Source organism: Pongo pygmaeus, chromosome 21 (assembly GCF_028885625.2).
Source record: "Pongo pygmaeus isolate AG05252 chromosome 21, NHGRI_mPonPyg2-v2.0_pri, whole genome shotgun sequence".
NCBI lineage: Eukaryota > Metazoa > Chordata > Mammalia > Primates > Hominidae > Pongo > Pongo pygmaeus.
Genome location: NC_072394.2, coordinates 30,346,999 through 30,374,952, shown reverse-complemented (window position 1 = coordinate 30,374,952; position 27,954 = coordinate 30,346,999). Strand labels below are relative to the sequence as shown.

The following is a 27,954-nucleotide window of genomic DNA, read 5'->3' as shown; positions in this document are numbered from 1 at the left end:
TAGATTAGTTAAAATACAATGCATTAAAGGACCTACCTGCTTGAGACCACAGATCTCTTCTGTAAAACAGACATTCAGGGATATTGTGACTTTTTTCCCCAGTAGTAACATTTCTTAGGAAAACACTGGGCAGAAAGGAGGTCTGGGACAAAAATGCCCCAGGATACACTGGTGTAGTAAACTAGGGCAGAAGACAGGAGAGTGGTGCTGGGGATGCTTCTGCCTGGTTGCCTGTGCCCTCCAAGTCACACGGTCAGGGCTTAGTCTTTTTTTTTTTTTTTTTGAGATGGAATCTCACTCTGTCGCCCAGGCTGAAGTGCTGTGGTGTGATCTCAGCTCACTACAACCTCCGCCTCCTGGGTTCAAGAGATTCTCCTGCCTCAGCCTCCCAAGTAGCCGGGATTACAGGCATGTGCCACCATACCCGGCTAATTTTTTTATTTTTAGTAGACACGGAGTTTCACCATGTTGGCCAGGCTGGTCTCGAACTCCTGACCTCGGGTGATCCACCCGCCTTGGCCTCCCAAAGTGCTGGAATTATAGGCGTGAGCCACTGCACCTGGCCGACCAGGGCTAAGTCTTACTCACTGTGTGTGTGAAGCACTTGTGATTGTGGAAGAGAAGAGGGGCCAGGCTGAACTGTCCTAACCTTATTATACACCCACAGGAAAATAGGTCCCCTTTCAGGTAGATATTCCAAAGCAACTTAATAAATTCACTGAAAAAGGAGGCATCAGGCAGGTGAGGACAGGAACCATGTCATCACCGAGGGAGGTCTATGTAAATGACTTGGCATGGCAAGTGCCTCTGTAAGTTTTTTTTTTTTTTTTTTTTTGAGACGGAGTCTCGCTCTGTCGCCAGGCTAGAGTGTAGTGGTGCAATCTCGGCTCACTGCAACCTCTGCCTCCCAGGTTCAAGTGATTCTCCTGCCTCAGCCTCCCGAGTAGCTGGGACTACAGGTGCCCACCACCACGCCTGGCTAATTTTTTGTATTTTTAGTAGAGACGGGGTTTCACCATGTTGGCCAGGATGGTCTCGATCTCTTGACCTTGTGATCCACCTGCCTCAGCCTCCCAAAGTGCTGGGATTACAGGCATGAGCCACCAGCCCAGCCTGTCAAGTTTTATTTCACAGTACACAAGACTCACTGGGACAGGCCCAGTCACAAATAACTTATGCTAAAGCTAAGCCTGGAAGCACTCATCACTTGAGCTGCCCACATCAGCACAGAGAAGACGGCCGTAAATCCCTCTTCTTTTGTAGGACCCAGAAGTTGTCTCTTGTTCCCTCTGACCAGGGCCTCTACACCGTACCCCTTTCTATCCCTCAGGCAGTACTCCATGTTTATCCTCCTCCCATCCAGCCTTCCCTGTCTTCGTTCCTATTTCTCAGTGCCCAGATCTCAGCCCCTCAAATCACAGCGTATGTACATACAGCCAGACATGTTTTTGCTTTAAGGCCAATCCAAGAGCACCTTTTTTTTTTTTTTTTTTTTTTTGAGATGGAGTTTCGCTCCATTGCCCAGGCTGGAGTACAGTGGTGCGATCTTGGCTTACTACAACCTCCGCCTCCTGGGTTCACGCAATTCTCCTGTCTCAGCCTCCTGAGTAGCTGGGACTACAGGCACCTGCCACCAATGCCTGGCTAATTTTTGTATTTTTAGTAGAGGTGCGGTTTCACCTTGTTGGTCAGGCTGGTCTCGAACTCCTGACCTCAGGTGATTCACCTACCTCGACCTCCCAAAGTGCTGGGATTACAGGCATGAGCCATCCCGCCCGGGCGAGCACCTTTTAATAAAATATAACAAACAAGTAGGTATGCTTTACAAACAGAGGCTTTACACTCTTGCCTAAGGGAAAAAATGATGTTTCTCATTGCTTAGTGCTTTTATTTCCTTTTGCAGCTGAGTATCTTCTAGACTTGCATGGAAATAAATATCCTCTTTGAGCCTATTAAGACTTATGGTTCTGGGCTGGGCGCGGTGGCTCATGTCTGTAAACCCAGCACTTTGGGAGGCCGAGGAGGGCGGATCACTTGAAGTCAGGAGATCAAGACCAGCCTGGCAACTCTGCCTTTGCTAAAAATACAAAAATTAGCTGGGCTTGGTGGCACATGCCTGTAATCCCAGCTACTCGGGAGGCTGAGGCTGGAGAATCACTTGAACCTGGGAGGCAGAGGTTGCAGTGAGCCGAGATCGGGCCCCTGCACCCTAGCCTGGGCAACAGAGCGAGACTCCATTTCAAAAAAGAAAAAAAAAAAAAAAGCCAGGCATGGTGGCTCACGCCTGTAATCCCAGCACTTTGGGAGGCTGAGGCAGGTGGATAACCTGAGGTCAGGAGTTTGAACCAGGCCAGGAGCTTGAGACCATCCTGGCCAACATGGTGAAACCACATCTCTATTAAAAATACAAAAAATTAACAGGGCGTGGTGGCAGGTACCTGAAATTCCAGCTACTTGAGAAGCTGATGCAGGAGAATTGCTTAAATCCAGGAGGCGGAGGTTGCAGTGAACCAAGATCGTGCCATTGCACTTCAGCCTAGGCAACAGAGCAAGACTCAAAAAAAAAAAAAAGACCATCCTGGCTAACACGGTGAAACTCCATCTCTACTAAAAATACAAAAAATTAGCCGGGCGTGGCGGCGCATGCCTGTAATCCCAGCTACTCGGGATGCTGAGGCAGGAGAATCCCTTCAACCTGGGAGGCGGATGTTGCAGTGAGCCAAGATCACACCACTGCACTCCAGCCTGGGCAACAGAGAGAGACTCTGTCTCAAAAAAAAAAAAGAGAGACTTATGGTTCTGAAGGAACGGTGGGAGGGGGTCAAGAGGAGGGAAGTGTGAGGCAGAAGCAGATTAAAATCCACTCTGGAGGCCGGGCACAGTGGCTCACACCTGTAATCTCAGCACTTTGGGAGGCTGGGGTGGGCGCATCACCTGAGGTCAGGAGTTTGAGACCAGCCTGGTCAACATGGTGAAACCCTGTCTCTACTAAAAATACAAAAATTAGCCAGGCGTGGTGGTGCATGCCTGTAATCCCAGCTACTCAGGAGGCTGAGGCGGGAGAATCACTTGAGCCCAGGAGGCGGAGGTTGCAGTGAGCCGAGATCACACCAGTGCACTCCAGCCTGGGTGACCAAAAAAAAAAAATCCACCTGGGGAAGATAGTGTTTATAAAGTATCACTTTAGCCTGCTGATTCCGGCAAGGCCTGAATAACATGAGTGCCCTTCCCTGTATCAAGTGCAATGTGTCAACCACTGCCAGGTAAGTTCCTGTCACAATCAGGAAGAGCTGATGGCATGAAAGCACTGAGTAGGAGTTTAAATGTTCTTGAGAGGCCAGGGAAGGGCATTGCAAGATGTTAGGGTTTTGTCACTGTCATGAGGCTTGTCTGGGGTTAATGTAGACACCTGACACAGTCATTGCATACAGCAGGTTGCATGTGTATCATTACATTTCATGATCCAAGGAAGTGGAGAGTCCTGTAACAGGGACTCCATCTGAGTTCTTTTTGTTAACTGACACAAAAGATTCAGGGGCAGGCTCTCAAGATCATCTTCCTGTGAATTCCCAGCATATTTGGTGAGCTCCTCTACCTTGTCATTTTCTATTCTGTGAGTAGGGTTGATTTCGGCTTGCTGCAGCAGGACAGGAAGATGGGTCCGTGTCACAGGCTCCTGGCTAATGCTGCTGATGGTGAAATGCTGGAGAAACCTAAAAACACAAAGACAATGCTATTATGTTACCATCCTAGCCTTTCCTGAAGGTGCCTACTCACATGAAAAAGTTTTTACTCAAATTGCTGAAAAATAAACCTTGGAGAGATTCTCTCTAGAGAATAAAATTGTGTACAGTGTGTTACTGCGACATTTTACAGTGATCTCTAAGAAACTACAAGAAAAAAGGAGCTTAAAAGGACCAACATTGAGGTTTCTGACATTTCAAAAGCCAGAATATTAAACATCTATAAACAGAACCAGAGCTTACCAGTCCAGCTCTGGGAGTTTGGCTGAGAGTAACTTTAGGGAACTCCGTTTCTCCCCAGCAGGCTGGCTCAGGGCACTGAAGAGCTTCTGTGCACTGGAGTGCCTGGAATAACAAAAGCTCACAGATTAGAAGTCCATCTTCCTTCAGCACATACACTTTACACAACTGGTTCTGATGCTTTCAAGCCAGAGTCCAGTGACAGAGTCAACTCTTCCAAAACACACATCTCAGACTTAAACAAAATGAGGTGTTAGTGCATGATGACAGGTACGTCCACATAGAAAGGTTGGCCTGAAATCCCTTGATAATACCATGAGTTTCTGATTTTCGGTGGTTTCACCTCTCCTTTTTTTTTTTTTTTTTTTTTTTGAGATGGAGTCTTGCTCTGTCGCCCAGGCTGGAGTGCAGTGGCGTGATCTCAGCTCACTGCAAGCTCCACCTCCCGGGTTCATGCCATTCTCCTGCCTTAGCCTCCCGAGTAGCTGGGACTACAGGTGCCTGCCACCACGCCCGGCTAATTTTATATTTGTATTTTTAGTAAAGACGGGGTTTCACCGTGTTAGCCAGGATGGTCTCGATCTCCTGACCTCGTGATCCACCCACCTCGGCCTCCCAAAGTGCTGGGATTACAGGCATGAGCCACCGCACCCAGCCCCCCACTTTTTTTTTTTTTGAGACAGAGTCTGGCTCTGTCACCCAGGCTGGAATGCAGTGGCACGATCTCGGCTCATTGCAACCTCTGCCTCCCATGTTCCAGAGATTCTCCAGCCTCAGCCTCCTGAGTAGCTGGGATTACAGACGCGTATCATCATGCCTGGATAGTTTTTGTATTTTTAGAAGAGATGAGGTTTCACCTTGTTGGCCAGGCTGGTCTTGAACTCCTGACCTCAGGTGATCCACCACCTCGGCCTCCCAAAGTGCTGGGATTACATGCATGAACCACTGCGCCCGACCTTTTTTTTTTTTTTTTTTTTAAGGAGCCCGAACAGATTTTCTTGCTATACTTATGTTGAATTCTCCATCTACAATGAGCAGTCATGAAGATGGTCTTCTTCAGGGCAACATGGTCACAGGACTGGGGCAATTCAGGGGACTGAGAGGGAGCGTGAGGATGGGAGGTGGGGCTACCTCTTGCTGTTTCACATTAGAGACAAACTGTAACACAGTCCATGGGCCTGCAATAGTTCCCTTTTATCATCTGGCATAACACTTGATGTAGTTGTCCACTTTATTCTGGAAGTCCTCCTTGTCCTGCAAATGATGTTCTGCAGCTTCAATATTCAGTGGATCATCAAAATTCAAAAGATCAGTAAACAAAGAGTTTAATCCCCAAACGACATCCTTTAATGTTCTCATGGGAGCCCAGCCAGTGCCGTCAATTGAATGTTCTCTCAGTAAACTCAGACATATTTCCGCTGTCTCTGTGATGTTGGGGTGCCAGATCTTGGTCAGGCATTTCACTTTGGGAGGCATCATGTTGTACACATGGGGAACTTCGGTTTCAAACTGAAATTTTCCACCCTGGTAGTAACCCTCATCTGATGTTACTGTTAGCTGAAAACAGTGAAACTTGTTTGGATCAGGAAAATGCACTTTACATGTACAAGGTAAATTAGCTTCAAGTTCTGCAACCTCTGTAGTCCCAACTGCTAAGTGGGAGGATCATCTGAGCCTAGGAGGTCAAGGCTGCAGTGAGCCAGGACCGCACCACTGCACTCTACCCTGGTTGACAGAGTAAGACCCTGGGCCCCCCCGAGACAGGTGAGAAGGGCCCGGCGCCCAACACCATGCCTGGCCCGGGTCAGGGCTATGAGACGCGGCCCCTCACAGTCACACCGGCTCCTGGTAGTGGGGACCTTTTTCATTTTTTTTTTTTTTTTTTTGAGAAAGAGTCTTGTTCCATCACTCAGGCTGAAGTGCAGTGGCATGGTCATGGCTCACTGCAACCTTGAACTCCTGGGCTCAAGTAACCCTTCCACCCCGGCCTCCTGACTAGCTGAGACTACAGGCATGTGCCACCATACCCAGCTAATTTTTTATTTTTTGTAGGGACGGCGTCTCACTATGTTGCCCAGGCAGGCTAGTCTCTAATTCTTGTGCTCAATTCATCCTCCTGCCTCAGCCTCCCAAAGTGTTGGGATTACAAGTGTGAGGCACTGCACATGGCCCTCTCTTGCCTTCTATTCCCCCAAGGGCACCGGCTACCTGCAAGTTGGCAGCATTGAAATGTCTGTGTTGACCCTTTCAGAAGCCAAGACCCCTGTGTTACATAATGCAAGGCATCCTGCAGAGAGAGCACACCCACAAAGCCTAGGGAAGCAAGCACAAATACTGAAGCAGCCACTTACAATCTCTTTTGTTCCACAGATAATCCATCTTCCTGGATCACTTTTAAAGAGAGCCCTGAGTTATCCTGCTGTTGCCAGAGGGAGAAGACCTAAACAAAACAGAATTTGAGCAAAGAACACTTTAAACCCAACAACAGGATATGGAACCCACATGGGGATTTGATGGTTGTTGAAAATCTAGACTGTCACTGCAGAGAAAATGACTATAACAAACAAGTTTGCTTCAAAAATAGAGGCCTGAAGCAATTTTGTTCTGTATTTTTAAAAACCAGAATGTCTTTCTGGGTTACTCCCCCAGGGATTCTGCTCCTTGAGAGGTCAGGAAGTAAGGAGAAAGGGGTCGAGTAACACTGTCCTCGCAGCAGAGGCATGTTCTCCTCTAGGGAGACAGAAAGGAGTGGTTCAAGTAACTCCTGCCAAGAGGCAGAGGGATGGCTGAAGAGAACCTAAAGGGCCGTCTTTACTTTCCCAGATTGAAAGGACAAGCACAAGGAGGTAAAAAGGTCCAGCGAAGTTGGGAGACACAGACTGGGCTGAGAAGCTGTTCTATAGCCAAGGTCAACTCTTGCATCCTCTATGGTCTGCGAATCTGACCTGAGGGAGGAACACTGTCCCCTCACAAGCTGCTGTAATCACACCTTTCCAAGAATTCCCACTAGTCATGAGGCTGGCCATCAGTTTGGCTTTGGCTATTGCTTAGTCTCTAAGTGGGTCGTATCATTCTTGTAAGCTCCCTCATCTATGCCATCTGTGCTGAGCACCTATAATGTGCAGCCTACCAGGTGGTACCATTCGCAAGGGCAGGGACTGACCCATGGGGAAGGAGAGTATAGGGTGGCAAAAAGAACACTAATTCAGTAGGTAGGGCCCAACAATTCAATCAAGTAGCTAAATAAGAGATAACTCTAATTAGGATTTAAAGGACAAAGTAGATTTTTCTTAAAGGCTAAAAACCCTCTTGTTCAGTTTCTTTAGGCTCTCACCTCTCATTGCCAACAGCACCACTCCACAACTTGAAGGGATTAGAAGCAGTCACCCCACACCAGCCAGCCCTCCTAACTCCCTCTCATCACTTCACTGTTAGCCCCAAGATGATGCCTTACCATTTAAATTGCTAGGGGGAAAAAAAAGTAGTAGTAGTTTTGCTGAATAATGACTGATGTTACCTCTGAGTAAAATGCTTGGTATATCTTCGATTTGGGAAAAAGGGCAATCATCAGAAAATTGCTTGATCCATGGAAATGAACTGGGAGGTGAGGAAGCAATGAGCTTTTGAAGTCTATGAGAACAGCAGCAACAGTACTGGTGGAATCCTAAAGCGAAAAGGAGGGAGCATCAGCAAGAAGAGCATCTGCACAATTACAGCACTCACAACTACTGCCAGAACACACAGGATCAATTTCAGTACAATTATTGTCACATTATGTAGTTCACTGGGGTTCAGTATAGATGTGCTTTACTTACAGGAGATATAGGAAATAAAAGGATTTTTTTTTTTGAGACAGGGTCTTGCTCTGTTACCCAGGCTAGAGTGTGATGGCTCACTGCAGCCTTGAACTCCCGGGCTCAAGTGATCCTTCTACCTCAGCCCTTCAAGTAGCTGAGACTACAGACACATGCCACTATGCCTGGCTAATTTTTTTAAACTTTCTGTAGAGACAGGGGCTCTCTATGTTGCCCAGGCTGGTCTCAAACTCCTAGTCTCAAGTGATCCTCCCACCTTGGCTTCTCCAAGTGTTGGGATTACAGGGGTGAGCCACCACCCCTAATCTGGATTTTTTTCCCCTAAACTGAGAATGTCATCTCAAAATTCATTCTAGGATATTAATTCCTTATCAGATATATGATTTGTGAATATTTTCTTCCATTCTGAGGATTGTCTTTTCACTCTCTGGATAATGTCCTTTAATACACAGAAGTTTTAAATGTTGATGGAGTCCAATTTACATATTTTTTCATTTGCTGTCCGTGCTTTTGGTATCACATCCAAGAAATCATTGCCAAATCCAGTATCATAAAGATTTTCTCCTGTATTTTCTTCAAAGAGTTTTATTGTTTTAGCTCTCTTTTTTTTTTTTTTGAGATGGAGTCTCACTCTGTCATCCAGGCTGGAGTGCAAAAGCGCGATCTTGGCTCGCTGCAACCCCCGCCTTCTGGGTTCAAGCGATTCTCCTCCTTCAGCCTCCCGAGTAGCTGGGACTACAGGTCCGTGCCACCATGCCCGGCTAATGCTTATATTTTCAGTAGAGATGGGGTTTCACTATGTTGGCCAGGCTGGTCTCGAACTCCTGACCTCATAATCCGCCCGCCTCGGCCTCCCAAAGTGCTGGGATTGCATATTGTTTTAGCTCTTAACGTTTATGTTTTTGATCCACTTTCAGTTAATTTATTGTACAGGGTAAAAAGTAAGGGTCAAACTTCATTCTTTTGCACACGGGTATCTAGTTTTCCCAGCACCTTTTTTGTTTGTTTGTTTTTGAGACAGGGTCCCACTCAGGGGACCTGTGCCCAGGATGGAGTGCAGTGGTGCCATCTTGGCTGACTGGCCTCCGCCTCCCGGGTTCAAGCGATTCTCATGCTTCAGCCTCCCAACTAGCTGGGATTACAGGCGTCCACCCACCACACCCAGCTAATTTTTGTATTTTTAGTAGAGACGGGGTTTTGCCATGTTGGCCAGGCTGGTCTCGAACTCCTAGCCTCAAGTGATCTGCTCTCCTTGGCCTCCCAAAGTGCTGCGATTACAGGTGTGAGCCACCGCGCCCGGCCTTTCAGCACCATTAGTTAAAAAGACTGTCCTTTTGACATTGAATGGTTCTGGCATCCTTGTCAAAAATGATTTCATACAAAAGTTTATTTCTGGGCTCTCCATGGGTCTAGTCCACTGGTCCATATGCCTGACCTTTTGCCAGCAGCAAACTATTAGGTCACTGTAGCTTCATAGTGAGTTTTGAAATAAGAAAATGTATGTGTTACAACTTTATTTTCTTTTGCAAGATTGTTTTAAACAATCGGGGTCCCTTGATAGTCTATAAATTCTGTATGAACTTTAGGATGGGTTTTCCTAATTATTTTTTGAGACATAGTTTTCACTCTGTCACCCAGGCTGGAGTGCAGTAGCACAATCTCGGCTCACTGCAACCTCTACCTCCCAGGTTAAAGGGATTCTTGTGCCTCAGCCTTCTGAGTAGCTGGGATTATAGATACGTGCCACCACACTTGCCTAATTTTTGTATTATTAGTAGAGACAGGGTTTCACCATGCTGGCCAGGTTGGTCTCAAACTCCTGACCTCAAGTGATCCGACCGCTTCAGCCTCTCAAAGTGCTGGAATTGTTAAGTGTGAGCCACCGCGCCTGGCAGCGTTTTCCTATCTGCAAAAAATGCCATTGGGATTTTGATACGGACTGCGCTGAACCTGTAGATCATGTTGGGCAGTATTGTCTTAATATTAAGTCTTCTGAGTCATGAACATGGATGTTTTTCCTTCATTTAGGTTGTCTTTAATTTTTCTGCAATATTTTTCAGTTTTCAGTGTACAAGTCTCTCACTTTCTTGGTTAAATTTATTCCTTAGTACTTTACTCTTTTTGATGCTAATGTAAATTGAATTGTTTTATTTTTTTGAGACAGGGTCTCACTCTGTTGCTCAGGCTAGAGCACAGCGTGGCATGATCACAGCTCACTTTAACCTCTGCCTCCTGGGCTCAGGCGATCCTCCCACTTCACCTCTCAAGTAGCTTGGGACTATAGGCACCTGCCACCATGCCTCACTAATTTAAAAAATTTTTGAGGCTGGGTGCACTCCAGCCTGGGTGACAGAGCGAGACTCCATCTAAATAATAATAATAATAATAATAATAATAATAATAATAATAATAATAATAATAATTTTTTGTAGAGACGGAGTTTCACCATGTTATCTCAAAGTCCTGGACTCAAGTGATCCACTTGCCTTGGCCTCCCAAAGTGCTGGTATTACAGGCTTGAGCCACTGCATCTGGCCCTGGAATTGTTTTCTTAATATCTTTATCAGACTGTTCATTGGTAGGGCATAGAAATGCAACTCATTTTGAAAAAAATTATAAAAATAGAACAGAGAAGAAAGTTTTAAAAAAATTAATCGAAAGTCCCATCACCTAAACCCAACTACAGCTAACATTTAGTACTTTTGTTTTCCTTTTTTTTTCAGAGACAGGGTCTTGCTCTGTCTCCCAGGCTGGAGTGCAGTGGTACAATCCAGCTCATTGCAACCTTGAACTTCTGGGCTCAAGTGATCCTCCCATCTAAGCCTCCCAAATAGCTGCGACTTCAGGCATACGTCATCATGCTTGGCTTTTTTTTTTTTTTTTCTTTTTTTGAGATGGAGTTTCGCCCTTGGTACCTAGGCTGGAGTGCAATGGCGCAATCTCGGCTCACTGAAACCTCCGCTTCCCGGGTTCAAGCGATTTTCCTGCCTCAGTCTCCTGAGTACCTGGGACTACAGGTGCGTAGCACCATGCCCAGCTAATTTCTGTATTTTTAGTAGAGACGGCATTTCACCATGCTGGCCAGGCTGGTCTCGAACTCCTGACCTCAGGTGATCCGCCCTTCTTGGCCTCCCAAAGTGCTAGGATTACAGGCGTGAGCCACCACGCCCAGCCCCATATCCTGTTTTTAAAACTTAATTTATCATCACCATCAGCCATGTTATCATATACTATCAGTAAACATTTCCAGTGATTGCACTCTCTTCCCCTCTTGGGCCACCCACACAGCTTGACATGAGCTATTCCAGTTCTCCTCTGCCAACAGTTCCTCAGGATTTATTCCTTAGTATAAATTAGTATGCTTTAATACTACATTAGTATAATTTAACAATAAATGCTAAGTTACTGTTACATATGATAGCAGGAGGTTGTTAATGATGTAATTTCTTCTATCTGTTAAGTAGCCTCATGTCCTCTGAACATCCCTGACCTGGGACTCAGTGTTTTCATGTTAATAAAGATACAACTCTTAGCAGAAAAAAAATATTAACTCATTTGTCTAAATCACCAAAAATGTTTTTCCCAATTTTAAAAATTTGCCTTTTGAAATACTTTTTAAAAATTATATATATACATATATATACACATATATATGTGTGTGTATATACATACATATATATATACACATATATATGTGTGTATATACATACATATATATACACATATATATGTGTATATACATACGTATATATATACACATATATATGTGTATATATGTATGTATATACACACACATATATATGTGTATATATATACGTATGTATATACACATATATATGTGTGTGTATATACATACATATATATATACACATATATATGTGTGTGTATATACACACACATATATATATACACATATATATATGTGTGTGTATATATATATATTTTGAGACATTCTCACTCTGCAGCCCAGGGTGGAGTGCAGTGGTGCGATCTTGGCTCACTGCAACCTCCGCCTCCTGGGTTGATGCAATTCTCCTGCCTCAGTCTCCCAAGTAGCTGGGATTACAGGCATGCACCACCACGCCCAGTTAATTTTTGTATAGTAGAGGCGGGGTTTCACCATGTTGGCCAGGCTGGTCTTGAACTCCTGACCTCAGGTGATCCACCTGCTCCAGTCTCCCAAGGTGCTGGGATTACAGGCATGAGCCACTGTGCCTAGCCATAAAAAATTATTTTTTATTTTTAATTAATACATAATATGCACATATTTATAGGGTATAATATGTTGTTTCAATACATGTATACATTATGTAATAATTACATCAGGGTAATGAATGAGAAATCCATCACCTCAAACATTTATCATTCAGAATCTTCTCTTCTAGCTATTGTGAGATCTGAACACCTTATTGTTGACTGCAGGCACCCTACTGTGCAACAGAACACTAGAACTTACTCATCCTTTCTAACTTTGTATTCATTGATCAACCCCTCCCCATCCCCTAAAATACTTTTTAAAGTGTTTTGCATTACTAATTAGTCTGACAAATTTTATGGTACACCCATACAATGGAATACTACTTAGCAATAAAGAGAACACAGCTATTTACATACACAACATGGATGAATCTAAAAATCACTACGTTGAGTGGAAAATGTCAGACTCAAAGGTTACAGAATAGATGATGTTCATTTATATAACATTTTAGAAAATGCAAACTAATATATAGTGACAAAAGCTAATCAGTGGTTGTCTGAACTCAGGAGTGGAGGGAAAGATGAAAAAGGGCATGAGGAAACATTTTGGTTTGATAGTAAAGGTGGTTTCATGAATGTACACATCTGCCAAAGCTTTAAATGGATACAGTTAGTTGTATTTACAGTATACTTCAGTAAATTAAATTATCAGCAAAAAATTTTTAAAAATCAGTAACTGGTCGGCTGGATGTGGTGGCTCACGCCTGTAATTCCAGCACTTTGGGAGGCCGAGGTGGGTGGATCACGACGTCAGGAGATCGAGACCATCCTGGCTAACATAGTGAAACCCCGTCTCTACTAAAAATACAAAAACAAAATTAGCTGGGCGTGGTGGCGGGCGCCTGTAGTCCCAGCTACTCAGGAGGCTGAGGCGGGAGAATGGTGTGAACCAGGGAGGCAGAGCTTGCAGTGAGCCGAGATCGCACCACTGCACTCCAGCCTGGGCAACATAGCGAGACTCTGTCTCAAAAAAAAAAAAAAAAAAAAAATCAGTAACTGGTCAAATTTGAGAAACTTTTCCTTTAGAATTTCTTGTATTGTTTCTAAGCTTCGGAAGTCTTCTAATCCCTAGAGGTTTAATAAATATTCATTTTTATATTCTATTTGTGAAATTTAAATATATTTAATTTTAATCCCTCAGAAGTTCATTTTGATTTTTGGTAGAGGTAAGAGTCTATTTTTTGTCGAAATTAGCTACTTATCATCCCAGTACTGTGCTTTTCATGATGCATTCTTTCTTCCCTGATATTGGAAGACTCTTTAACCTAACAGCAAAGCTTTAATATAATAGGGCCATCCAATGTGTCCAATTGGTCTGCCTACATTTCTGAACAGCCTTTAAGGCTGCAGGCTCTATATGGAAGAAAAACTTGCTCACAGAATTCGTTTTCTGAGCCATCTGACCAAAATACCTCATTTAGTCTCTGTCCTAGCTCCCAGACAGACTGGTTTTGAGGCTGAGACCAGGCAGAGTGGTGGGCCTGCCCTCTGCTCTGGTGTTGCACTGAGACAAGCTTTGCCTTGGCCACAGGGTAAAGGCTAGGGGAAACCCATCGCTACCCTCTTCCCCTTAAGGTGAAGGGGAAGTGTTGGTGCAGACTGGTGAACTTAGAGGATTGTTATAGGACGGTGGAACTTTTATGGAGCTGGAGAGGAAGTCTGCGTGTGTGAGGGAGGAGGGGCTAAACTCTCATGGGGAAAGTAAGCCATTTCTCTCCCTCTCTGGCTCACTTACAATCCTGTCCATGCTAATGTGTATGCGGAGCCTCATCAATACCACAGGATGCAGCTCCTTTCTGGTTTTTCAGTGGGTGAGCCTTGTGCCCCTGGACCTGGAGGCCACCCAAGAGGGGCCCCTGGAGGCCTTCGCAGCCTGCTTTATAGTCCTCTTTAGGGTGAATGAATTGGGCATGGGGAGCTGCTGGCCCTTCTGACCAGAAGCCCTTTCTAGGTAAGCCCTTTACAGAGCAGTGAGGTTGATGAGGCTCATAAGCGTCTTGAGAATGCCCAGGCCTCTCCACGACCTCCCTCCCTGCCTGCCTCAGTGGCTGTGCTGGTTCCTGACATACTGCCCTGTGGTAGTGGAGGGGAGAAAGGAGTTATTTAGTTTTCCCCTCAAAAGTGTGAGCAAGTTTCCAACCAAAAAAGCCACTGACTAGTAAAACACCTACCCCATCATAGAAGGAAATGGAATTCACGTGATCCTTGGAAATGATGATACTTCCATGACGACAGTGAGAAAACAGAAGGCCACTAGAGAAGAAATGAACATTCCCTGGAAGGAAAAGAGAGTTGGTCAGAGCTGGAGGGCTGGGTGCTGGGGGTCAGATTCCAATGTCCTTTTGCACAGCAGTGTGGTAACTAGAGGCCAGTATCAGTAGCAATTACGTTATGCGATTTGTATGCTGAGCCCTATGCTCTGAGGAAGCCAAAGTAACCTCCCAGAGCCTCAGAGGAAAATGAGGCATCAGATGCGGTCTTTGCATAAAAATTAGAAAAACAAGTGAATAAACTATCAGCTAATGGGGAGAAGCAAAATTCACATTCCCTTATGGGTATCTTCCAGGGAAACACACTAAAAAAGACTTTGGGTATATCTGCTCCATTACTGAGTTTACAGATTTTCCTTTCTTCTGCTTTGCCAGAAGCTGGCTCAGCCCTAAAGAGACCACATCCCTCACTTAGGGCCTGAGAAGGAGCATTTGGGTCTCAGCTGAAGACTGGTGAAGGGAGCTTAAGGTCCCTGTGCCCAGCATCGGAACATCTGAGTTAGGTAATGAGTAGGTTCTACAGACACCGGGGGGCTGCTCTTCTGTAGTTCACAAAAGCGAAGATGGGTGGCAGGTGGACATGGATGTGGGTTCCCCAGAACAAGGATTCAGGTCTAAGGAGAGCTGTTGTTTCCTGGATGGTCAAGGTCTATGGAGTAGCTCAGTATAGGCCCTAGGGAGCAGACCATGGAAAAGATGGACAACTAAGATGACAAAGATTAATGCTGGGCCTGAGCTTGCTTTGGAGACACAAAAGCAGCACCCAAAGCACCCATAAGACTCCTAGGTGAAGCTGCTCTCTGGGGCTGGTCCAAGCTGAATCTTCTATTCCTATAACAGCTTTTCTTTCCATGTTTCCGCATATAGAGAGGAGATGAAGTAGTTCTTAAAGCTCAAGGCACAGGTTTGAGTTTATTGTCATTAAGACCTCATTGCCAAGGCAAAGGCCAAGAGATAAATAAGTGAAATTGATTCCTTGAGTTGTAGCTCCAGAAAAGCAGTGCAAAGCTCTGGAGGTTGGAATGACAAGACTAGCAAAGGCCAGGAGTCTGAGGGCTGCCTTCGCATCCTGGGTGAGGAATCTGGAGACTGCAAGCTTTGAGGGCTTCCTGAGGAGGTGAGGTTTCAGAAGGAAGGGAGGGGCCTAGTTAGTATGTGTTCACAGGGGACAGGAGAAGTGAAGGGAGAAGGAGGCAGTTTTTAGGTACAAGAAGAAGAACTGGCACCTGCCTCTCATGAAAGAACCAGATGCCCAGTCAGAGGGACATGCCAACCTTACCATCTGTGGCAGCCACAGCCAGCGACTATCCAGGTTCAAGCTCTGGAAACCTCTACTCTCCAACAAGTAGCCTGGCTTTCTGTGCACACTGCCTTTTCCTGAGGCCCTCTGAAAAGGAGGCTACTCATGCCCCAGCCTCATCCTGTACCAACCCTAAAGTTCCTCCATGCTGCTCCCAGGCCATTCTCCCCAACACCACAGCATGTTACTTTCATTCCCCTAGAGACACAAGCCCCTCCCTCTACTGCTCACACCTACTGCCCTCCTGACCATGCCATATTTCAAATCACTCTGAATGTGCTCAGTCTTCCCTTCCAATGTCAACACTCCCATTCCTTCTTAGAGCAGTGAAGCTGCACCCAGAATGTCGTGACTTCTGAAATCTCCAGCCCAGCAGCTACTCTCTGACTCCAGCACCCCATCCCCCTTTTAGCTGTCTCCCTCCCCACACCCCATCCTCTGATGTCACTGAGCCTTCACAGTCATTGGTATTTGCATTTTCCCCTATTGCTCAGAAATTTCTGATATTCTTCTATCCACATCAAGGGCAGATCCTCTGGGACAGGACTTAACCTTTAATCTTTGTTCTGTTAAAAGAAAGGAATGGGAACAGGTTTCACGCAGTATTTACTAAGCGCCACACATGTCATACATTATAGTTTTCTGTTTTCACAATTGTAAGAGGTGGTATTATTTTTTCTCATAGGACAGATGAGAAAACTCAAGCTTAGAGAGATTTCCCCCAAAATCACAGCATTACTTGGTGGTGGAGACAGGTATAGAACACAGGTTTGTCTGATGCCAAAGACACTATACCACGCTGGTGCCTTCAGTTCTCTCATGCCTTTTTTCTTTCAATTCTCCCTTGTCCAAAGCCCAGCTGTGGTGAATCTGATGATGTGCCTTCTTTGCTCCCTCAACCACAACAGGCCACAGTGCTGCCCCGTAGCCTGTTCACTGCTATCTCCCCACTCCTTCCATCAGCCCACAGAGCTCATCCCAGACCTTCAACACTCTCCTAAAACCACAACCCCACCAACTCCTGCCACAAGATGACTCTACTTACTGTTTCCAGAGATAAGAGGGCTCCACAGGTGTCATGAGGTAGAAACTGCTCCTACTGCTGAGTGGTTAGTACCTGCACCCTTCCCTGTCCTGGGTACCCCTCTACATGTGTACTTTTGAAGTGAACCTTTTCAGAAACAAGTCCAGTGCCACTTGAAAGGCCTCCTGGACAAACCTCAAAATCCTGAAGCTTCCAGAAAAAAGCACAGATTGGAGAAGCTGGCACATTCCATCTACTCAATAGGAAGACGGGAAAGGATGAGCAAGGTCATCTCCAGCATTTCCTCTCTCACTAGACTCTGACGCCTCAAAACAAAATGGAAAAGAGGAAGACAAATTCACAAGACAGTGCTGGAAAAGCACTCATTATGGGGCATGGGCCAAAGCAAGGTCTCAGTAAACAGGATCTGATTTCAGTACTGTCCTGTGATCTGTCCTGTGATCGCAGCTGCCCCTCAGCCTGGCTCTGTGAGCAGTAACTCTGCCATTATTCTCAGAGCACACATGAGATAAGTGAAGTGACTTACTGGGTGGCCCAGTGCCTGTGCTCTGGTCTCAGATCCTAATCTGCTTGAAGCAATAACCCTTCTGGTATCTGCTCTGGACTCTTGACTGTCAGACAGTGGTCTGAGGGCCATACCTTTGCAGGGGTTCACAGGGGCCAGGGCAGCCACCTCCTGAGGAGATCCCCCTGACTCTTTGTGCCATCCTTGGTGTCCTTAGTGGATGAACTCTGTCCTTCCTTCTCCATTCTGTAAGTCTGAAAACCCAGGATAAGAGGAAGTTTCCCATTACTGTCCCAAAACCAGGAGGACTGCAGTTTGGTTGTCTTTGATTGAGCTCTGTATTCCTGGAAGTCCAACAAAAGAGGGATGAGCCCTCAGGGTAAACCAAGATACCAAGCAAATGCCAATGAAGAATTTCGCTTTCCTCTTTCAGAAAACTGGCTGTACAAATAAAAATCTTCCAACAGCCCAGTCTATGTGAGGAGGGAACATTTATCACTGCTGGGGAAATTTATGATGCAATGGCTAGATGATTTTCATCCTGTGTCTATAAATGTGTGTGAAATGTACACACAAGGTTTAAAAAAAAAAAAAAACACTAAAGCAACAACAACAAAACCCAGATGTCTATGCACTCACCACTGGGCCTAAGAAATTGAGCATTACTAGCACCACTGAAACCCCCTGGATGTCCTTCCTCAATGAGAGCCCTTCTTTTCCACCCAGGGGGAACAGCATCCTGAATTCTGGATGGTTTTACCACACTTGAATGTATCTGTAAACTGTGTATTACTTAGTTTTGTCTGTTTTTGTTTTTATATAAATGAAATCCTAATCATGTATTCTTCTGTGACTTGCTTACTTCTGACATTCTGTTCCTGAATGTGACCTATGTTACAAGTAATATGCAGCTATACAGTTCCTTCATGCTCAGTGCTATACAAAACTTTACTTTTTTTTTTTTTTTGAGATGGAGTCTCACTCTGTTGCCCTGGCTGGACTGCGGTGGTGCAATCTCGGCTCACTGCAATCTACGCCTCCCAGGTTCAAGCGATTCTTGTGCCTCAGCCTCCTGAGTAGCTGGGATTACAGGCATGCGCCACCATGGTCCAGCTAATTTTTGTATTTTTAGTAGAGATGGGGTTTCACCACGTTGGCCAGGCTGGTCTCGAACTCCTGACCTCAGGTGACCTGCCCGCCTCAGCCTTCCAAAGTGCTGGGATTACAGGTGTGAGCCACCGTGCCAGACCAAAACCTTCATTTTTAAGGTGTCCCTCCAGCCAGGTGCGGTGGCGCCCTCCAGCCAGGTGCAGTGGCTCACACCTGTAATCCCAGCACTTTGGGAAGCTGAGGTGGGAGCTTCACGTGAGGCCTGGAGTTCGAGACCAGCCTAGCCAACATGGTGAAACTCCATCTCTACTAAAAAAAAAAAAAAAATTAGCCAGGCGTGGTGCCACATGCCCACGTGACTCCTCCTCCATGCATACATGGTAGGGGCTAAGCTCTCTGGTAGCTCTTATAAGGGCACCACATCCCAACAGAGCTTGCCCCACATTCATGACCTCATCTAACCCCTATTTCCTTCCAAAAGCCCCATCTCCAGAAAACATCACTTTTGGGGTTAAGGCTTCAACACTGGAATTTTGGAGAGGATACAAACATTCAGTCTCTAATGTGATAAGGCAAGTTCCCACCTTGTTTTTCTTCTTCAGGAGTATCTTGGCTGTTCTTAGCACTTTGCTCAAAGTTACTGACATTTTTATGTTGGCTTTTCAGGATTTTCAAAAAACTTCTTGGGTTTTTTTTTTTTTCCTGAAATTGTGTTAAATTTAAAGATCACTTTGGAGAGAATTGTCATTTTTACCATGTCAAGCAAGTAAACCTGAGTTTTCCAGTCCATGAATGGGATGTGTGTTTATGTCATTTTTAATGCCTTTTAATATAGTGTTATAATTTTCTCAGCCTCCAGACTGTGAGAAATAAATTCCTACTGTTAATCCACTCAGTCTGTGGTATTTTGTTATGACATCCCAAGTGGACTAAGACACCATATAGAAATATGTTATCTATCTAAAATAAGACAATGTGGTATTTTCTTTCCCAATGGAACAGAACAGAGAGCCTATTAATAGATGCACACATAAAGAGACTTGATTTATAACAAAGCTGGCACTGCCGATCAGTGGGAAAAGAATTATTTTTCAATAACTGTTGCTGAGACAGGTGGCTACCTATGTTTAAAAAATGAACTTAGACTCCTATCTCATATCACTTTCACAGAGCAATCCAGGTGGATTCTTTGAAAAATTATATTTTTATAATTCAACAGAAAAAGTCTCAATAGATCTAAAATATATGAATCACAAAGGAAATGATTACTTTGATTACATTAAAACTAAGAACTTTTATTCATTAAAAAGCATCAGAAATAAAATAAAAAGACAAGCAACCACGTGAAAGAAAATATTTGCAATATACTGAATTGACAAAGAATTAGTATCCAAAATCTATAAAGAATTCCTGGCCGGGCGCGGTGGCTCACGTGTAATTCCAGAACTTTGGGAGGCTGTGACAGGTGGATCACCTGAAGTCGGGAGTTTGAGACCAGCCTGACCGACATACAGAAACCCTACCTCTACTAAAAATACAAAATTAGCCGGGCATGGTGGTGCATGTCTGTAATTCCAGCTACTCGGGAGGCTGATGCAGGGGAATCGCTTAAACCTGGGAGGCAGAGGTTGCGGTGAGCCAAGATCGTGCCATTGCACTCCAGCCCAGGCAACAAGAGTGAAACTCCATCAAGAAAGAAAAGAAAGATGAACAAACGAACTAACGATCGAGAGAAAGAGAGAGAGAGAGAGAGAGAGAGAGAGAGAAAGAAAGAAAAGAAAAGGAAAGAAAGAATTCCTAAAATAGGCCAGGCGCGGTGGGTCACGCCTGTAATCCCAGCACTATGAGAGGCCGAGGTGGGCAAATGACCTGAGGTCAGGAGTTCAAGACCAGCCTGGCCAACATGGCGAAATCCCGTCTCTATTAAAAATACAAAAATTAGCTGGGCATGATGGTGCACGCCTGTAGTCCCAGCTACTCGGGAGGCTGAGGCATGAGAATTGCTTGAACCTGGGAGGTAGAGACTGCAGTGAGCCGAGATTGCGCCACTGCACTCCAGCCTGGACAACAGAGTGAGACTTAGTCTCAAGAAAAAAAAAAATTTCCTAAAATAAACAAGAAAAAGGCAATCTAAAAGAAACATGAGCAAAAAACAAGAACAAGCATTTAACAGAAGGGAAGTATAATAGCTTGGCCAATAAATAAAGATGGTTCACTAATAATAAGAGAAATGTAAATTAAAATCCTAATAATAACAGCACTGCACACTCACCACAGTGGCAAAATTGGCAAAACAGCAAGTGTCGGCCAGAATATGGAAAAACTCAAATACCTGTATGCTGCTGCTGGAAGTATAATTCGGGACAATCAATTTGTAAAACAGTCTGGCCTCATCGAAAAAAGCCGTATGTGAGCTCATACTAAAATTCCAAATTTTTACTCTTCATTCCAACCCTACAGAAACATTTGCCCATGTGGACCAAGAGACATGCACAAGAATGCTCATAACAGTACAGTCTGCAATACCAAAAAAAGCCTATATTTACTTATTTATTTTTTAGAGTTAGGGTCTTGCTCTGTCAGCCAGGCTGGAGTACAGTGGTGAGATCATAGCTTACTGCAGCCTTGAACTCCTGGGCTCAAGCCACCCTCCAATCTCAGCCTTCCAAGTAGATGGGACTACAGGAATATGCCACCATGCCTGGCTAATTTTTTTTTTTTTTGGGTAGAGATGGGGTCTCGCTAGTCTTGAACTGTTGGGCTCAATCAATCCTCCTGCCTCAGCCTCCCAAAGTACTGGGATTACAGATGCTGGCTAATTTAAAAAATTCTTTTGTAGAAACAAGAGTCTCACTCTGTTGCCCAGGCTGGTCTTGAACTCCTAGCTTCAAGTGATCCTCTCGCTTCAGCCTCCTGAGAAGCTGGGATTACAGGCACAAGCCACTGCACCTAGCACAAAAACTATAAATAACCCACATGTCCACTAAGAGTCAAAATGATACTGCATGTTCATACAAAGGAATACTATAGGGCCATGAAAATGAGTAAGCTATATGGCTTACATACAACAAACTGGATGAATCCTAGGAATACTGAGCAAAAAAAGCAGGTCTACAGTATGATTCTACTTGTATTAAGTTCAAAACAAGATATTGTCTAGGGATATAGGCATGTGTGGTAAAACTCTAAAGCAGGTTCCTGAGGATTAGGTACTGGGCAGCCTGCCTGGCCACAGACAGCAGGGCGGGGAAGAGAAGGGCACATGAAGGACACGAATGAATGGGAAGTTGAAAAGCAAGACATCCTGTGATAGCAGACACCACTAACTGGTGAAGAGAAACAGTTCTAGAGCTGAAAAAAACTTCAAGGTAAAGGAAGTACTATTCTCTTTTTTCTTTTTCTTTTTTTTTTTTTTTGAGACGGAGATCATTCTTGTTGCCCAGGGTGGAGTGCAACGGCACAATCTCGGCCCACCACAACCTCTGCCTCCCAGGTTCAAGCGATTCTCTTGCCTCAGCCTCCCGAGTAGCTGGGATTACAGGCATGCGCCACCACGCCTGGCTAATTTTGTAGTTTTAGTAGAGACGGGGCTTCTCCATGTTGGTCAGGCTGGTCTCGAACTCCCGACTTCAGGTGATCCGCCCGCCTTGGCCTCCCAAAGTTCTGGGATTACAGGCATGAGCCACCACACCCTACCAGGAAGTACTATTCTTTTCATCTGTAAGTAATTGCTGGGTGAAAAATCAGAAGACCTGTACTGTCCTCCAGACCTGGACTACCCTCTAGATGCTGCCATTAACTTGTACTACATCTCAGTCAGGGTGAGGGGGCTTTAAGAAAAAAAAAAGTATGGAAAAAATAACAACTTGCACATCAGGCAAGTTTTCACCTTCTATAGGACTCAGGATATGAAGATCAATAAAGATAATGCATCCTGAGGAGGTGAAGATAAGTACTTTCAGGGGATGGGAACAGATAAATTTCAAACTCATCACAGTCCCAAGTAAAGGCAGATTTATAAAGACACTAAAGACACTTGAACTTCAGGACCCCTTACCTGCCCAAGTCCTCTTCTAAGGCTCTAAGAAGAGCCCTAATCATTTTGTAGTATTTTCCTCAAGAGAGTCCACAAATGGTATAAACTTCAAGCCCCACAAAACCTACATCAGCTCCTGATCTGAATCTCAAAGTGGTAAAATGCTTATCCACAGGAAGGGGAGACTCCTGTTTAAATTCTCTGCTTCTATTCAATTTCTCTGCCTCAGAAAACCATCTCCTAATTCAAACTAGATTCCCCTCAGGAACGAAGAAAATTTAAAATTTAAGTTCTCAAAAGACTATGACTAATAAGGCTCCAGAAATCCCGGGCTGTGCCCTTTATTCTTGCACAGAGACCTTAGGATACACTGAATCTTGCTGGATAACTCAACACAATGCAAGACTGTTTTTCTAACAAGGCCCTTTGCTAAGAAGGTGCAAACTAATTTTGGCAAATATCCCGGTTAAATATTATAATTGGCTCAAGGATGACAGAGCACAAACCACCTCTCTGTTGTGCCTACAATCTGCTTTCAAAACACTATGCAATCTTGCCTCAAGGCTGGTAGTATTACCACATACTCCCTGCCTTCAGCAAATGTTCTTAACTCCCGGGTTCTCTGCACCAGGATCTGGAGAGGCAGAAATGCAGGGACAGATGTGGTAACAAATGCCATTACCACTCCAGCAGTATGTGGATAGAAAACCAGAACTCCTTGTGCTTTGACTTCTGTGTAAATGAAGGGGCAGAAGCTGAACCAGTGATCTGAGAACAGGGAGAGGAATTTGCCACCGGATAGAATATTTTCAACAAGAAGAACAAATCATCCAGAAAGGGGATTTGCTTAGTAGAGGTTGAGGAATTTGTAGAGTAAGTCAGAACTCCTCCCTCACATAAAGGCTATATTCAACAGGGAAAGAACAGGACTCATAAGAAAATGTTATTTTGAGGAAGCCAAAGAGGAACTTGCAATAAATCCCTGTAAAATCCATGCAAGACCAACAAGGTTTTTGAGGATTTTATATGAGCAGAAACACTGCCAGTTTGGATTGAAAGGGGCAGAGAACGTATAAAATTGAAGGAGACTGTTGGACCCTCAAAATTCTACTGGCAAGAGGCAGGCTGTTAAAACTACTCAGCTACAAACAAAGTACTACCTTTCACTGAAAAAGGAAGGATGACAGTGGTGTAGCTACAAGCCCAGAGGGTGGAGCCATGAGCCCAGAGCAAACCAAGAGCAAACAGGGTAGAACCAAGAGCCCCGAGGCAGAGCTGAGAGCCAGAATTATTCCCAGGCCTTGAAACCTAATCAAGGAACTGAAGTCTGCCCAGCTGGATTTCAAAGCTGCCTTGGGCTGGTGACTCCTTTTTACCTTCCGTTTTTCCTCTTTGTGAACCTAAAGTCTATGCCAGTCCCACCTTGTATGTTGGGAGGGCTGCGGGCAGATGACTTGTCTTTTTAGTTTCGTAGGTCCACAGACATGGAGAGAACTATGTTCAGGAGCTGTAGATAGATTACATTCCCAAGCCTCATTTACGTGGGACTTAGATGATCTTGATCATGAGATTTTGGATATTTAAGCCCATGAGATTTAGGACTTCGAACTGTAGCCATAATGGAATGAGACCCTTGGGAGGAGGTAACGGGGGACATGAATTATGGGGGGCAGAGGGTGGGCTGGGATAGGCAAAAACTTAAGATGCTGATAGCAGAAGAGGAATTAAAGAGACTCAAAGTGTGTGAGACATTCAATACAAGAAGCTTCTTTATAGCTGAGATGGAGGCGGTCACAAGGGCAAGGACTCTGGGAGGAGGAGCTGAGAGGATCCCTGTCTGACAGCCAGCAACAAAATGGGGACCTCATTCCTACAAGCGAAAGGAACCAACATCCTTGCTGAGATTGGGAGAGGATTCTTCCCTAGAGGCTCTAGATAAGAGCCTAGTCTGGCTGATGCCTTGACTTTGACCTCAAGAGATCTGGGTCCAGCCAAGCCTGCCTGAACTTCTGACCTGGAGAACTGTGAGATAATAAGAGGGTGTTGTTTTAAGCTACTAAATTTGTGGTCATTTGTTACACAGCAAGAGAAATGAATCCAGATTCTGTTTAGGTCCACAAATTCTATTTCTGGAAATGCTGCTGCCCTAGCCCATTCAGAGAGCTAACTAACCTCAGGCAGCAACAAAAGGACCAGGTACAGTTCTGTGATCAGCCCTTCCTAGCATAAATTTCCTCATCTACAAGGTGGGTGGGTCAAGAGAGAAAAGCTGTAGGAAAACATTTCTGTACCACAATTGTGTTCAAATAGAAGATGTATTATTAATTACAACACCCATGTTGCCATCTGCAAATGAGGGACCCAGACATGGCCAAGAACATCAAAATCATAGCTCCTTACCTTCCTCAGGCCAGGACTGTAGACTGCTGGAATAAAGATATGCTCCTTCTCCTCCTGTTAGATAAGTGCCCAGGAAAGACTCATCCCCCTTTAAAAACAACAACAAAAACAAAAATCCAAAAAAGAATAGGTGATTTATAGCATAAATATTCACAGAATCAAAAGTCCTGCCCAATTATGTCCGTCTGCAAAAGCTGAGTCAGGCTCAGATATGCCCAATGTATTCCATGGCCTTTGGCATTGTCTGGCTCTTTGGCAGGTTACTGGCAAAAGATTTGTGCTGAGAAAAAGAACATTAAGATTCTCTCTGAGTCCAAGCATCAAAGCCCGCAATGCTTGTTCATGTTCCAGTGGATTTATTTCCTTTGTGAAAACGGAGGCAGCTTCTCCTTGGCCTAAAGCCTTGATGTCTCAGCTCTACATGTCTAGGCCAATCTGGGATCTGCTTTTAATATTATGGGGACATTTTTAAAAAAACACCAAAAGGCCCTGATGGAATAAAGAATCCCTCTAATTGTATCCCCCATAAATGGTTATTTCTAAAGCTCTGTTGGGAAGGGGAGGAATGCAAATAGGAAGTGAAGACAACATAGTGCAAATCTTTTAGATTAGTAGTGAGATGAAGCATTTTAATACCTTTATGAATTGCTTACATTATCTTTTGATATGATGTTGACACTGAGAATAAGAAGACTACTTACCCTCACTGCTTGCTGGGTTTTCTCAGACAATTTTACTTCATTATCTTCCACCTGTGTCCAAAAGGAATGCAGATTTTCAGTCAACTACTTCAAGGGAAAACCCTGCTAGGTCTCCCCACTGTGTTCAAATATTTCCAGGACACTGGCTGGGCAGTCCTTCCACCATGTCCATGTCCAATGCTCTCAGGCCCTGACACACCTGAGATGCCTGCTGGTCACCTGGGCTCAGAGCCCAAGGCCATGGTGGGCTCTCTCACTAGGACCTGAGGTCCAGCTAATGAGCTTATGACAAGCAGAGGGGATGTGTTAGCCTCCACCTATATTTCACTTCAGAAAAAAACAACTGTTTTTAGGGATGAAGGAAAGAGAATGTATTAAAATATTTTCAGAGAATGTCTTCTCATTCAAACACATTTAGGTTAGAGGATAACTCTCGGTCTTCCCTGTCTGTGTGGGAACTGTAGAAGCAGAATGTGAGCACTCTCAAGAAGGGACTCAGCCCATTAGCAGACTCATTGCTGTCACACCTTCTACATTCCAAGGCCCCAGTTCCAGATCAAGTCCCTCCCACTGCGGAAGATGGGACTTTTCTACAAGTAGAGAGATGTTGCAGTAAAAATTCCGTAGCAACCACTCTACCAGGGAAGCAAGTCACGGGATCCACTTCTCATGGTCTGTGTGACCTTGGACGGGCCATTCAACTCCTAAGCTCAGTTTCCTCATTTGTAGAATGAGGCTGTTAATTTCTTCCTTTCCCAATTTAACAGTGACCCACGTAACTTTGTTCTTTTCTTTTGAAACTTTTCTAAGATTATGAGGGTTAATGGAACTAGGTTCATTTGTATAAAGAGAAAGGGCTGGGATAAAAAATTCCATTCCTGAACAACAGCTAGTTCAGGACCTGACATCCCACCAGGGGCCCAACAAAGAGGCTCTTCCTCAAATGTTCACCCTGATTTCTCCACAAGTAGGTCCACTTCCACCTGATGAATGACACTAACCAGCCAGGAGCAGAATCTGGGTACAGCAGCCGTCAGGACTATGGAGCTGGTTTCTGTGGTAACAGTGCCATCTGCAGGAAAACCACACACATGCCAGTTAATTCCCTACCACCTCAGCCTGCCTCGCAGGCCCCAGACCCTAAATGCCCTTCTCAGGAGCTAGGGTGCTTTTTTTTTTTTTTTTTTGAGACAGAATCTTGCTCTGTCACCCAGGCTGGAGTGCAGTGGCGCCATCTCAGCTCACTGCAACCTCTGCCTAGCAAGTTCAAGCAACTCTCCTGACTCATCCTCCCGAATAGCTGGGATTACAGGTGCGTGCCACCACGCCGGGCTAATTTTTGTATTTTTAGTAGAGACGGAATTTCGTCATGTTAGCTAGGCTGGTCTCAAACTCCTGACCTCAGGTGATCTGCCAGCCTTCCAAAGTGTTGGGATTGCAGGCAACATGGCAAAACCCCGTCTCTACAAAAAAATATGAAAAATTAGCCAGGTGTGATGGCGCATCTGTGGTCCCTGCTAATTGGGAGGCCGAGGTGAGAGAATCGCTTGAGCCCAGGAGGTGGAGGTTGCAGTGAGCCAAGATCATGCCACCACACTCCAGCCTGGGTGACAGAGCAAGACCCTGTCTCAAAAAAACAAAAAAAAAAACACACACAAAAAAACCCCAAAAACCCAAGAAACAAAACTTTTGGGAATTAGTCCATTTTACCATTACTTTTTAATTTTTATCAAGGTAGTATAGGTATACATATTAAAGATCAAAGAGAATTATCTTTTTAATTCTCTTTAAAAATTATCATTTTACCATTCTTTAGAATATTTTCATTCCTTAGAATATAATAATTCTTTAGAATATTTTGCCAACCTAACAGGTAAAAAAAATAATATCTAATTATTGTTTCAAATTGTTTTTTTTGAGACAGAGTCTCAATCTGTCACCCAGGCTGGAGTGCAGTGGTGCGACCTCAGCTCACTGCAACCTCCGCCTGCCAGGTTCAAGCGATTCTCCTGCCTCAGCCTCCCGAGAAGCTGGGATTACGGGCAGCCACCACCACGCCCGGCTAATTTTTGTATTTTTAGTAGAGATGGGGTTTCACCATGTTGGCCAGGCTGGTCTCAAACTCCTGACCTCAAGTGATTCGCCCACCTTGGGCTCCCAAAGTGCGGGGATTACAGGCATGAGCCACCATGCCCAGCCTTCAAGTTGCTTCTTCTTGACTATTAGTGAGGTTACATATCTTCATTTATACATAGTCCTCCTCTCTTTTTTGTTTTCCACGTCTGTGAAGTGCCTGTTCATTTTTTTTTGCTCATTTTACTATTGAGTAGCTTATCTTTTCTTATTAATTTTGTAAGAGTTCTTCATATATTAGGTTATACACCCTTTGTTCATCATTAATGTTTCTCTTTTTTTTTTGAGACAGGGTCTCACTGTGTCACTGAGGCTGGAGTGCAGTGCTGTGATCATAAGTTCTAATATTTTTACCAGTTTACTGTTGGCCTTTTGCCTTATAATTTATTTTGCCAAAAA

At 44.6% G+C, this 27,954-nt stretch overlaps 1 protein-coding gene across 5 annotated transcripts in view; it reads right to left on the bottom strand.

Moving 5' to 3' along the window:
* DNAAF9 (dynein axonemal assembly factor 9) overlaps positions 1 to 27,954 on the bottom strand; it is a 160,045-nt gene that overhangs the window by 42,875 nt on the left and 89,216 nt on the right. For all 5 annotated transcript variants that reach the window (XM_054467962.2, XM_054467963.2, XM_054467966.2 and 2 more), the window contains exons 18-25: positions 26,424 to 26,494; positions 25,423 to 25,473; positions 24,722 to 24,809; positions 14,227 to 14,330; positions 7,501 to 7,647; positions 6,335 to 6,423; positions 3,987 to 4,088; positions 3,596 to 3,713 (exon numbers count right to left, since the gene is read on the bottom strand). In XM_054467962.2, the coding sequence (XP_054323937.1) occupies positions 3,596 to 3,713; positions 3,987 to 4,088; positions 6,335 to 6,423; positions 7,501 to 7,647; positions 14,227 to 14,330; positions 24,722 to 24,809; positions 25,423 to 25,473; positions 26,424 to 26,494 (770 nt within the window). The remainder of the gene's footprint in view (positions 1 to 3,595; positions 3,714 to 3,986; positions 4,089 to 6,334; positions 6,424 to 7,500; positions 7,648 to 14,226; positions 14,331 to 24,721; positions 24,810 to 25,422; positions 25,474 to 26,423; positions 26,495 to 27,954) is intronic.